At 37.5% G+C, this 12,974-nt stretch overlaps 1 protein-coding gene across 1 annotated transcript; it reads left to right on the plus strand.

The window, feature by feature from the left end:
• Positions 1-507: 507 nt before the first annotated feature.
• Positions 508-12,603, plus strand: LOC142542279 (dolichyl-diphosphooligosaccharide--protein glycosyltransferase subunit STT3B-like). Its single transcript, XM_075648836.1, has 7 exons — positions 508-1,041; positions 3,143-3,656; positions 4,386-4,922; positions 9,731-10,185; positions 10,598-10,720; positions 11,392-11,451; positions 12,310-12,603. The coding sequence occupies exons 1-7, from the start codon at positions 665-667 to the stop codon at positions 12,437-12,439; spliced, it is 2,196 nt and encodes a 731-aa protein (XP_075504951.1). The 5' UTR covers positions 508-664; the 3' UTR covers positions 12,440-12,603.
• The last annotated feature ends 371 nt before the right edge of the window (positions 12,604-12,974 follow it).

A 12,974-nucleotide genomic window follows, 5' to 3' on the forward strand; every position in this document is an offset into this window, starting at 1 on the left:
ACGGCTACATGCCAAAAATCACAAGTAATACATATAGATTTCCAAGAATCATTGTCCCTGGTACATGGTTCACGTGGCCGCATGTTTATATCATTAGAATATTTTTTTTATTGATGTTTGCATATTTTTCTTATTATTATTATTATTTTTATGAATGATATAAAAAATTTAATGATTTAAGTAGATAAAGATAAATAAATATTTTTTTATAAATTTAAAATATTTTTTAAATTAGATAATGTATGTTACATTAAATACATCAAAATTAATTAATTTAAAATATCTGTCTCTCAAACTTTATAAGATAGCAAATATAGATATTGATAAAACTTTATGATATTGGATATATAGCATAGATATCGAGACTCGCACTTACGTCATTTTCAAGAGAGTGGAATGTGGATCTAATTGTGAAAGAAAAAGGTTTTATAGGCGTGGATCGTCAAATGCGATTTATAAGATGTTGAAACGCTTCTTATGTTTTTGGTCAGCAAAGACCAAAGAGTCCCCCACTTGCCAAGAGTGATTGAAGAGTGGATAGGGGGTTTAACGTTAATCCATTCCGGAAATGGAACCCAATAATTTTTAGTTCCAAGAAATCTAACAACCCTAATTAATTCAGCAGAGCAATTCGCATTTCGATTGGCCGGATCGATCGATTACAATGGGGGCGGCGAAAGTGGAGAAATCACCGGTGGATCTACTCTCGTCTCAGGGAGTGAATTCAATGCTGAAATCCTTTAAACTGAAAACAAAGCAGCAGGAGCTCTTGATCCGTGTCACGATCCTTTGCTTGGTGTACGTTCTGGCCTTCATTACTCGTTTGTTCAGCGTGTTGCGTTACGAGAGCATGATCCACGAGTTTGACCCATACTTCAACTATCGGGTGACCCAGTTCCTGACCCAGAAGGGGTATTACGAGTTCTGGAACTGGTTCGACTCAGAGAGCTGGTACCCGCTAGGTAGGATCATCGGCGGGACGCTCTATCCTGGGCTCATGGTTACGGCTGCCGTAATTTACTCGACCCTGCGCTTTCTTAGGTACATTTATCCATTTGTATTGTTCTTTTACTAAAGTACTGAAATTATGCCTAATTGATGTGGTTTTTAAATGTTTCATATTGCTGTGTTGGGTAACAACCGAACTTCAAGATATCATTGTTCCAAATTTTGTGCGAACTTCAGTTTCATGCATGATGCATGTTATGTGCAAATATGGTTTCACTACATTAATTGGGATACGATGTTGGGCAAAGCAAGTTTTTTTTGTATTTTTTAGCAACAGGCCTGCTTTTTTCTTATGTATATGGAGACAATGGTTTGCTATTTGAAATGATGCGGCAGTTTCTTCATCTTGCATACAATTCCTGTTGTTGGTTCAGGTTTGAGTTTTTGCCAGAAACAAATTTAGCCTGAGATGGAAAAATTAAAAAGATCTTTTTAGTTTACCACGTCTTCAAAATATTGAAGTTTTGTTTTTTCTGTTTTAATTGACTTCTTAGCAGAAGAAACTTCTGTTGAATAAAAAAATATGCTCATGATTTGGAGAAACTCAGGATTGCATTAGCTTGAAAAATATGCTTACAAAGTTGAAGACAATTGTTCTAAGTTTGTTCAACAAGTGTAGAATTTTGTGAGAAAGAAAATGGTAAACCTTGTAAGTTATCTATAAGGTTGGAAGTGATTTTTGGAGCCTATCTTGATATTTCCAATGTATAATAAAATAACAAGAGCACGTAAATGGAACTTTATCATGTGCTTGTATGTGCACTATTGAAAAGATGTTTGATTTACTAGAATTAGAATTTATGTGGTTTGATGAGATATTTTTTCGAAGGTTGTGACTGTGTGTCCTTTTAGCCAATGTCACACGGGAACCATGAGAACATATGGTATTCTTCACTCCGTCGAAAGAACTATATAACCAGTTACAGTCCTATACTTGCGCACTTCTAGGGATGTAAATGAACCAAACCGTTTGCGAGCTATTCGAAGCTCGGTTCGATAAAAAGCTCGTTTGAGTTCGTTTGTTAATCATATCAAGCCAAGCTCAATTTTGAGCTCGAAAAACTAATCAAACCAAGCTCAAGCCTAAAGATATTCGGCTCGTGAGCTCGCAAACATGTTTGATAATAGGCTCGCGAGCTCGAGCTCGAGCTTGGCTCAGTTAGGTGGCTCGTAAGCTTGAGTTCGACTCATTTGTTGAGTTGACAAATAAAAATATTAGTGCTAATGCCAATGGAAGGAATTGAACACAAGACAAATAAAAATATCAGTACTAATGTTATTATGAATTTTGCAGGATACTTGACTTGTTGTTATTGTAGATGATTTTGTAATTCTTGATTTTAATGGATTCTTTGACGTCTTCGCTACTTTCTCACCAGACTTAGTTGAAGTATTAAAGAAGTGAAATTATTTCATTGTTATTTATATGGTGATATCAATGTATGATGGATATTCTAGATGTATTATTTTGGAATGTTCAATAATATATTGATTTATGTTTTTTAGCTCTTATTTGTGTTGTTTTGGTTATTTATGAATGAATTTACATTTTTATGTCTGATTTAAAATTAGTTTATAGATATATTTAATTTTTAACAAGCTCGAATCAAGCTCAAACTCGAGCTCAATTTTATGCTTTACGAGCTCGAAAACGAGCCGAGCTCAAGCCAGGCTTGTTAAGCATACTAAACGAGCTATTAATGAATCAAGCTCGAGCCTGGCTTGATTAACATGTTAAACGAGCTTTTAACGAGCCGAGCTCGAGCTTTTCTCGAGCTTGGTAATTTCAAGACAAACCAAGCTCGAGCTCGAGCTTTTCTCGAGCCTCAAATAATCTTAAACAAACCAAGCTCAAGCCTGATACTGTTTGGTTTGGTTTGGATCGTTTACATCCCTATGCACTTCCATTATATTTTTGTTTCTGTATTTCCTACCAAATAACATGTTATATTTTTAGGTTTTATGATCATTGCATTTTTGCTATCTTACATTTAAATTCTGATTTTTGTAATTTCGTTTACTTTTCTCCACTCAATATGTGCATCTCTGATAGATTTAGTAACTATGTCGCTAGGTCATCATGGTCCTTCATTGTGAATGCTGACATCTCACGAGTTTTTCCATTTTTTTCCAGGTTTGCTGTGCACATCCGTGAAGTTTGTGTACTCACCGCTCCATTTTTTGCTTCCAACACGACTCTTGTTGCTTATTTCTTTGGGAAAGAGTTATGGGATTCTGGTGCTGGACTTGTAGCAGCTGCATTAATTGCTATCTGCCCAGGTTATATATCGAGGTCGGTGGCAGGCTCATATGATAACGAGGGTGTCGCTATATTTGCATTACTGCTTACTTTCTATCTGTTTGTTAAGGCTGTGAATACAGGCTCACTTGCTTGGGCCTTGGCCTCAGCTTTTGGGTATTTCTACATGGTTTCAGCTTGGGGTGGTTATGTTTTCATTATCAATTTGATCCCGCTATATGTGATGGTCCTTCTGGTTATTGGGAGATTCTCGATGAGATTATATGTGGCTTATAATTGCATGTATGTGCTGGGAATGTTACTGGCAATGCAGATTCGTTTTGTGGGATTTCAGCATGTCCAATCTGGAGAACACATGGCTGCAATGGGAGTGTTTTTCTTGATGCAGGTACATTTTATGTTAAATCTAACTATTTATGGAAATGTTCAACCCCCCAACCACCCCCCAAAAAAAAAGTTATAGATATAAGCAGCTTGAGGAGCTGATTGATTCCTTTTGCTTTCATATCCAAGTGGAATTAAACTTTGTTTTATGTCATGAAGCAGAGTTAATTCTAAGTCCTGGCGTGGGACACAAGTCACGCCAAAAACAACTGGATGAAGGTTATATTCAGATGCAATAATTTTGCTTTATTGTTTACAAAAATAATCATCATGACTGAAACAATTGGAATTCTCGCATCCATTGATCTGTGGAAACAGCGCTGACATGCAATCTAATATATATGTGTGCACTAAGTGTTGGAAGATAGTATATGCACGCGGTAGTAGTTGACTACAGAATTTTCTGGGTGCTGTCTTGGACAAGAGATTAGAGTTAGAAATATAATCATATGCTTTAATTTTTAATATTTTGAATGCCATTTACTTATATTCCTTTTGGTTATTGCTGATTCACATAGTTTTAAACTTGACAATAATGATAATTGTGGCTATGGCCACCAATTGCTGCATTTGTGAAATCACATCCAAGCAAGGGTGGTAGCCTTCAGCTCACATGTAGCTCATATCTATTGTTGATTTGTTGTTTTATCTGTTTCCCCTCGTGTATACATGTAGAAGTCATCGGTGGGTTCACTGTCAATAATCTAATTGCCATTATCAACTTTTCATGCAGGTTTTCTACTTTTTGGATTGGGTTAAGTACCTACTAGATGATCCAAAGTTGTTTCACGCATTCCTGAGGATCACAGTTACCTTTACAGTAGGTTTGGGAGGCATAGCTCTGGGAGTTGGAACTGCCTCCGGATATATTTCTCCATGGACTGGTCGATTTTATTCCCTTCTGGATCCAACATACGCAAAGGATCACATTCCTATCATTGCATCTGTCTCCGAACATCAGCCGACTGCATGGTCCTCTTTCATGTTTGATTTTCATGTGCTGTTGCTACTTTTCCCCGCCGGCCTGTATTTCTGCTTCAAGCGTTTGTCAGATGTGACAATATTCATAGTGATGTATGGTCTCACTAGCATGTACTTTGCTGGAGTCATGGTGCGGTTAATACTTGTTGCTACACCTGCAGTGTGTCTCATCAGTGCCATTGCAGTCTCAGCCACTATAAAGAACTTAACTCAGCTGGTGAGGGTAAAAAGCAAGCTCGCCCTTGGCGTTCTGAATAAAGGAATAACGACCTCCAAAACTTCTTCGAAGGTTGGGTCCTTGTGCTTACGTATTCAAATAATCTTTTATGCAAGATATGAGGAATTTTACTGCAATATGGGATTATAATAAATGCTTGATTGATATGATGATCAGTTCTCTGACTGATTTGATGGTAGCCTTGTCTTTCTAAATCAATCAATTGTTCCCTCTGTTTATGTGATACATGGGCTTTAAGAAATTCAGAAGCAACTTCTGAAACCGTATGGCGTATGCTGTGGTACAGAAAATATTATCGATTGTTTGAATTTCTACAAGACCTGTAGGGGGAGCATTTTGGAGTATTAATGGCAAAAATAGAGTACGAGCCAAGAAATATTTAAGAGTGGTCTAAAAGTGCTTCAGCTGAAAATAGATTATTGGACAATATATTATCGATGAACCTGTAGAGAGATCTGGGAGCTTTGAAAGATGCCAGCATGGCAGCTATATGAACAAGCGAAGAAGTGATGGAATTGGCATAAATCTTATTTGTTGAGGTTGTTAAGAAGGATCCTATTGTTTTGGTTAGCATTAGAAATGACCCACTTCGAAGTGGAGATAAAAATTTATCTAGTGTACAAGGCTTTGTTGGGTTGAAGCCTCAATAAAAGTTCCAAGAGTTCTTTCTTTCTACATGTCATCTTTTGAGGCTTCTGATGACATCAGTTTGTTGAAAACGCTGCTAGTGTTGAAGATTAAGATCAGATTAGATTAGGATCTTTTATTAGTTGGTAGAATCATATCGGTTGATTTGTTTGATGGTTATATCTTTTATCTCATCCTTGTATTTTAAATATTTGGGTACATTAGTTTGTTAGCCTTAGGGTTTCAGTAGCCTATTTATTCAGCTTTGTACTTCATTTTATTATTCAGTGGAAAGAAGAGATTCCCTCTCCCAAATCTCACGTATTAAAACTTACATGGTATCAGAGCCACTGGCAGCCGATCCATGACAAAATATGGGACGCAATCCGGGATGGCCTCCACCTCTCAGATCACAACCTCTTCACCCGCTCCTCAAATCACAAGCGACGCATCACCCCTTTCAATCACTTGCCATAAACTTAATGGCAAGAATTTCTTACCTTGGTCACAATCTGTATTCATGTACATATGCGGCTGAGGGAAAGAAGAGCTTCTCACGGGTTCCTCATCACAGCCCGAAACCACCGATCCAAACTACAAAACATGGAAGGCTGAAAACAACCAAGTGATGATGGCATGGTTAATCAATTCCATGATTCCTGAGATCGGGGAGAATTTTCTCCTTTATCCCTCTGTCTCGGAGATTTGGGAGGCTGCCCGTGAATCCTTCTCCTGCCGCGACAATACGGCTGAACTCTTTGCAATCGAATCGGCGGTTCATGATCTGCGACAAGAAGACTCCACAGTGACTGAGTATTTCTCTTCTCTTACCCGCAATTGGCAAACCATTGACTTGACAGAGACACATGATTGGAAATGCTCCAAAGACGAAAAGGTGTTCAGATCATTTATTGAAAACAAACGAGTCTTCAAGTTCCTCATGGGTCTCAACAACAACTTCGATGACGTCCGGGGCAGAATCCTTAGCACAAACCCCCTGCCGAACCTCCGTGCTGCTTTCTCAGTGGTTCGCCAGGAGGAAAGCCGACGCAAGGTGATGCTGGGCTCATCTCCTCAGTCATCTGATAACTCTGCACTGGTCGTTCAACGCCAAAATAGCTTTCCAACTAGTAATGTTACAGCCCCCCAAGGACTTCATCAAGGGCAGCCTTCAAGCAACACAAAGGGAAAAATGATTCCAGGACGTCCTTGGTGTGAATATTGCAAGAAACCAACTCACAATATCGAGAGTTGCTGGAAGATACATGGGAAACCACCTGATTGGAAGCCAGCCAGAGATCGCCGCGCTCACAGCGTGGTTTCTGAACCGACTCCTCCCATAGCAGCGCCTTTCACCAAGGAACAGTTGGAGGCGCTACAGAAATTATTCTCCCAGCATGTGATGCCATCCTCAGTCAAGAGAGACAAAATTGCTGATAGGATATTGAGTGCATGATCTGATTCCTTTTCTTAATGCAATAGGTCTATCATCGATATCATGGGAGTTGATAATTGACGTACCTTGATTGTTTTCCAGAGGATCTGGGATCGAGGGAGTGCTCTTGGTTTGCTGATTGTGTACATGCTCTTGAAAAAAATAACACTTGGCAGATCACAGATCTCCCTCCTGGAAAACGGACTGTTGGTTGCAAGTGGATTTTCACAATCAAACATAAGGCTGATGGGAGTGTTGAACGATACAAAGCTAGACTAGTAGCCAAAGGGTTTACTCAGACATATGGGATTGATTATCAGGAGACATTTGCTCCTGTCGCCATGTTAAATACGGTTCGTGTTCTTCTATCTATTGCTGCAAATCTAAACTGGCCCCTATATCAACTTGATGTCAAAAATGCCTTCTTAAATGGGGATTTGGAAGAGGAGATATATATGTGTATCCCACCTGGATTCGAAGATAAGACAACGGCTAATCAAGTCTATCGGTTAAAGAAATCTCTTTATGGTTTAAAGCAGTCTCCGAGAACCTGGTTCCACAAATTCACGAAAATATTGAAAGAAAGTGGATACATACAGTGCCAATCAGACCACACTATGTTTGTCAAGCATTCCAACCCAGACAGGATCTCTGTTATCATCGTATATGTTGACGATATTATAATTACTGGGAACCATGAAGAAGACATCACTCAAGTCAAGCAACTACTCTCAAAAGAATTCGAGATGAAGGATCTAGGGCAGTTGAAATACTTCTTGGGGATGGAAGTGGCCAAATCAAAACATGGGATTTTTATTTCTCAAAGAAAGTATGTCCTTGATCTACTGAAAAAAACCGGGATGTTGGGATGCAAGCCTGTTGATACTCCTATGGATCCAAATATAAAACTTGGAAAGAATGAGGAAAGTCCAATGATCGACAAAGGACGATACCAAAGATTAGTAGGTAAACTGATATACCTATCACACACAAGGCCTGACATTGGATTTGTTGTAAGTGTTGTTAGCCAATTCATGAACAATCCGACTGAAGAACACATGGATGCTGTTTTTCGTATATTAAAGTACCTCAAAGGATCACCTGGAAAGGGACTATGTTTTCAGAAGACAGCTCTAAGAGATATACAGATATACAGTGACGCTGATTGGGCAGGATCTTCCACTGACAGACGATCCACATCTGGGTATTGCTCATTCATATGGGGAAACCTTGTACATGGCGGAGCAAGAAACAATCTGTGGTAGCAAGGAGCAGTGCAGAAGTCGAATTTCGGTCCTTGGCCAATGGTACGTGTGAAGGAATATGGCTACAACGGTTATTAGCAGAACTGAAAGTAGGAGGACATCAAGTGATCGAACTAAAGTGTGACAATCAAGCAGCAATAAGTATTGCCAAGAATCCAGTCCACCATGATCGAACTAAACATGTTGAAATCGATCGTCATTTCATAAGTGAAAAGCTCGAGAAAGGGACACTGAAAATCTGTTACGTCCCCAGCCACACACAAGTTGCAGACATCCTAACTAAGGCCTTGTACCGACCAATCTTTGAAAACTTGGTATCCAAGTTGGGTATGATCAACATTTACCACCCAACTTGAGGGGGAGTGTTGAAGATTAAGATCAGATTAGATTAGGATCTTTTATTAGTTGGTAGAATCATATCGGTTGATTTGTTTGATGGTTATATCTTTTATCTCATCCTTGTATTTTAAATATTTGGGTAGATTAGTTTGTTAGCCTTAGGGTTTCAGTAGCCTATTTATTCAGCTTTGTACTTCATTTTATTATTCAGTGGAAATAAGAGATTCCCTCTCCCAAATCTTCACGTATTAAAACTTACAGCTAGTTTTATTAGGTCTTTTGTTATCTTTCCCCTGGAAACAGATTACAAACAGGAATGTGTACAAAGAAAAGAGGTGGCGGTAAAACTATCCATTTTCAGCATATAATAGCTCCAAAAATAGTAGCAATCAAGAATCTGGGGAAAACATCTTGCAGTAATTCCATTTATCACTTAGATTCTGCTTTGTATTTTAGTTACAATTGACATGAATTAAGTTCCTAACCCAGGGCTTATACCATAGAATCTCTGCCGATGTATGAGAATGAAAATCTTAGTTTATATATCAATTCAACCACAATATATTTCAATTCTCTGCACCATTCTCATGATCTTTAACGTAACAAAAAATTCTAAAATATATTTCTAGATAATGTTTGGATGTTTGGATTTAAAAACACTTGCTGTTTCATAATTTTCCTCTTTTTCTTTCCTACATTTTCCTTCTCAGGATTCTTGGTATCATTCCTTCATTAGGAGATTGATAAGTATGAGGATTGAAATTAGGCAGGAAGGAAAGTGACTGTATTCGATGCCCTTACTTGTCACTACATAATAAGTGCTGTAATTCATCTCTATATCATGCCTATTGTTTTTATAGTTTGAAATACAGTGAATTGATTAAGTTATCTGAAAGATAGGCTAAGTTTATATGCAAAATGCTATAGTTCATGCACAATGCCTTTTATGTAGTTTGATTTGCTGAAGACAAAGACTAGATCGAGTTAACACGTGACATGTCAATTTTGAATAACACATCACGATGTTATTGTTTTAATAGCTGGCCCCTTTCGTAAATGAAAAATTAATGTGGCCTTCCTATTCAGTGCACATACTGTTGTTCTAGCTTATCAAATTGTTTTGATATGATATTCAAAAGCTGTTACAGCATACAGGTGAGTAAATAATCTTACTTTTCTTTTTCTCACGACAGGGTTCACTGGATCAATCTATGCCTTTTCAGAGAAATGGAGCTTTAGCATTGCTTTTTGGAGCATTTTACCTGCTTAGCAGATATGCAATCCACTGTACTTGGGTTACATCTGAGGCTTACTCATCTCCATCAATTGTCTTAGCTGCCAGGGGTGCTCATGGGAATAGGGTCATTTTCGATGATTACCGTGAAGCATATTTTTGGCTGCGGCAAAATACTCCTCAGGATGCCAAAGTGATGTCTTGGTGGGATTACGGCTACCAAATTACCGCCATGGGAAATAGAACAGTGATTGTTGACAATAACACTTGGAATAACACACATATTGCCACCGTTGGGCGTGCTATGTCATCCTATGAGAATGAGGCATACGATATAATGAGATCACTCGATGTTGACTATGTACTGGTGGTGTTTGGTGGTGTTACTGGTTATTCATCTGATGATATTAACAAGTATATAACTTGGATCTCTAGCTCATAATTCTAATTTATGATTGCTATTGTTTGCAAGATTGCATGACGCGGCTCAGCCATTTTAGATGATAAAACATAGTAAAAATTCTTATGAATTCAAAACTTGAAAGTTCACGTGGTTCAGCTCACATATTTTTCGCATTGTTTTATTCTACTGCGCTACTGATCCAAAAGGTCTAAACAGTAGGAACAAGGTTGCTGGTTCTCGTTTCTTTATGTATATCTGCTGCTGGATTTGGTTTTAAGCTTGTGGTACATGAATAATATTTCTATCAATATGCACGTGGGCACGCAATACCGCTTCCTCGATAATTTGTTGATTTTTTAGTTGCCTTCTGCTTTGGGTAGTCTCAGTGCAGCTCACAGATTCTTATGTTCCATTTTGTATCAGATTTTTATGGATGGTACGAATTGGAGGTGGAGTTTTTCCTGTCATTAAGGAACCTGATTACCTTGTTAACGGAGAGTATCGTGTTGACAAAGGTGCAGCTCCGAAGATGTTAAATTGTCTGATGTAAGTAGATTTTCTTGTCTATGGGTTTAAATATGATAATTTTTCACTGGTGATTGTTATGGTTGTGTAAGATATGTAATCATACATGTTTTTAACAAAATTTGCTTCAAAACAAGAGCCTCTGACAAGGTCTTGAGGGTCATATTCAATTTAGTAGTTGTGGAATCTTGGAAGTATTGTAGCATATGCAAAAAAAGTTCTGGAGAAGAAGTATTTTTCACGTAGATAGAGTGGATCTCTTATAATCCAAAAAATCATGTCATGTCATGCGAGTACATCGTGCATTATTATAGATTCCGCCGTTATGGCAGGCACATATTCATGAATGAATTATAACATAAATCTTGTGAAGCTTACTATCAGTGAATAGGTATAAAATTACTAAACATATGATACTTGACATCCTTATAGTATCATATAATATTTTGTGTCCTTGGTATTATGATTCTGTTATGCTTGTCAAGGAAAATGCATACATGCTGATAAAGTATAGCGGAGTGACCACCTTTACAGCTGCAGTTTTTTTATTTATGATATAATGGATGTGATTTATATTTTATTGATCTTTTATGATCCAACATTGATATTGTAGAATGCAAAAGGAACTTACGTATCTCATGTTCTTAGCATATGATAAACGTCATTGATATTTCACTTGAATTCATGATCAGGTACAAGCTATCATATTATCGATTTGGTGAGATGACGACAGAATATGGAAAGCCTCCCGGGTGAGTTGCTTGTTTAAATCTTTGCTTTGTTTAAATCTTTGCTTTTGCTTTTGCCTTTGCTTTTGCTTTTACCGAAGCTGTGAGTTGTCCACGTCTTGGCTGTTCACTTAATAGCAAACCAAAGATTTCCTGAATATGCAATCAAGGATGATGTTTTTTTAGTCATCTATACTTGTTAAGTGTGAGTCTAACAATGTAGATATTGCCATGCATCCATTTTCTACCGATGCAAAGTGTGTAGAGCTCGCAATGTTGTTTTATCTATTCACATCAATTGGACCTGCAGTGCACCTTACGCATGCGATGGGAAAAAATGTTAAAAGAATAATGCACATTTTCTCTATCCAGTTGTATTTTCTTTAGTATTCACTTCTGAACCACGTGGATCCTAGGTGCTTATAGAATTTTATATGGGTGCTGGATACCAATAAATGGACTGGGAATGGTCTGTTGGATAATTTTGAAATCTGTGGGCTACGCAAAGCCCCGACTTCTAGCAGTATCTGCCTGGATGTGTGAAAGTATCCCTTCTTTTTCTTGTTTCCTCTCAAATGGCAGTTGGCGGTAATTCATTTATCTTTAGTTGGCAGTTGGCACTTTAAGTTTCTGCGAGATCTTGTAAATGATGGGATAACTAGTGAAAATTGATAAGGTGACCGTAGTCTTAATGTAATTTATCTATTGTTTATCGATGGCATAAACATTAATGGAACCAGTCAACATTTCTGCCTATGCGACCTGGAATTATTATTAATATGAACCCTAATTATCTGTGTGAGCCTATTAATACAATCATGGATACTCTATAAATCTATTTTGCTGTATGAGTTATATAGTAATGGGCATAGTCTTCAACAGATACGACAGAGCAAGAGGAGTAGAAATTGGAAATAAAGACGTAAAGCTGGAATATTTGGAAGAGGCATTCACCACATCAAACTGGATAGTCAGAATTTACAAGGTGAAACCCCCCCATAATAGGTGGTGATAAACTCCCCTCCTTCCTCCGTCTTGCGCGACTGCGGATGTTAAAGTAGTGCTGAGTCTAAGGATATTTTGAAGTATACCATTTTAGTTTCAGTTTTGTAACATTAAGTTCAGGCATTTGTGGGAACTTTTTATATATATATATATATATTTCAGATTTTTGTAGTTTTTCTCAGTGTTCTAAAAAGCAGTAGGCGGTAGGCGGTAGGCGGGCGGTTACCTACCGCCTAGCGCCTAGGCAACTAGGCGGTTTAGGCGGTTTTCTAGACGGTTTTTTTTAAAGCTTAAATTCATTAAGTGGTTCATGAGTATTATGTTTGTATATGAAATATATATTATTATAAAATTTAAAATTGTAATAATAAATATATATTAATAAATTTTTATATATAAATCATACACATCAGTTTACTACTTTATTACAACCGTTGTACAATGAAAATTAAATTTGTTCAACATTTTTTCCAACATAATATATTGATATTAAACCTAAACATCTAATTCTTCTAGTTCATCTCCATATTTTTCCAATACTT

The sequence above is a fragment of the Primulina tabacum genome, chromosome 4 (genome assembly GCF_025594145.1).
Source record: "Primulina tabacum isolate GXHZ01 chromosome 4, ASM2559414v2, whole genome shotgun sequence".
Lineage (NCBI taxonomy): Eukaryota > Viridiplantae > Streptophyta > Magnoliopsida > Lamiales > Gesneriaceae > Primulina > Primulina tabacum.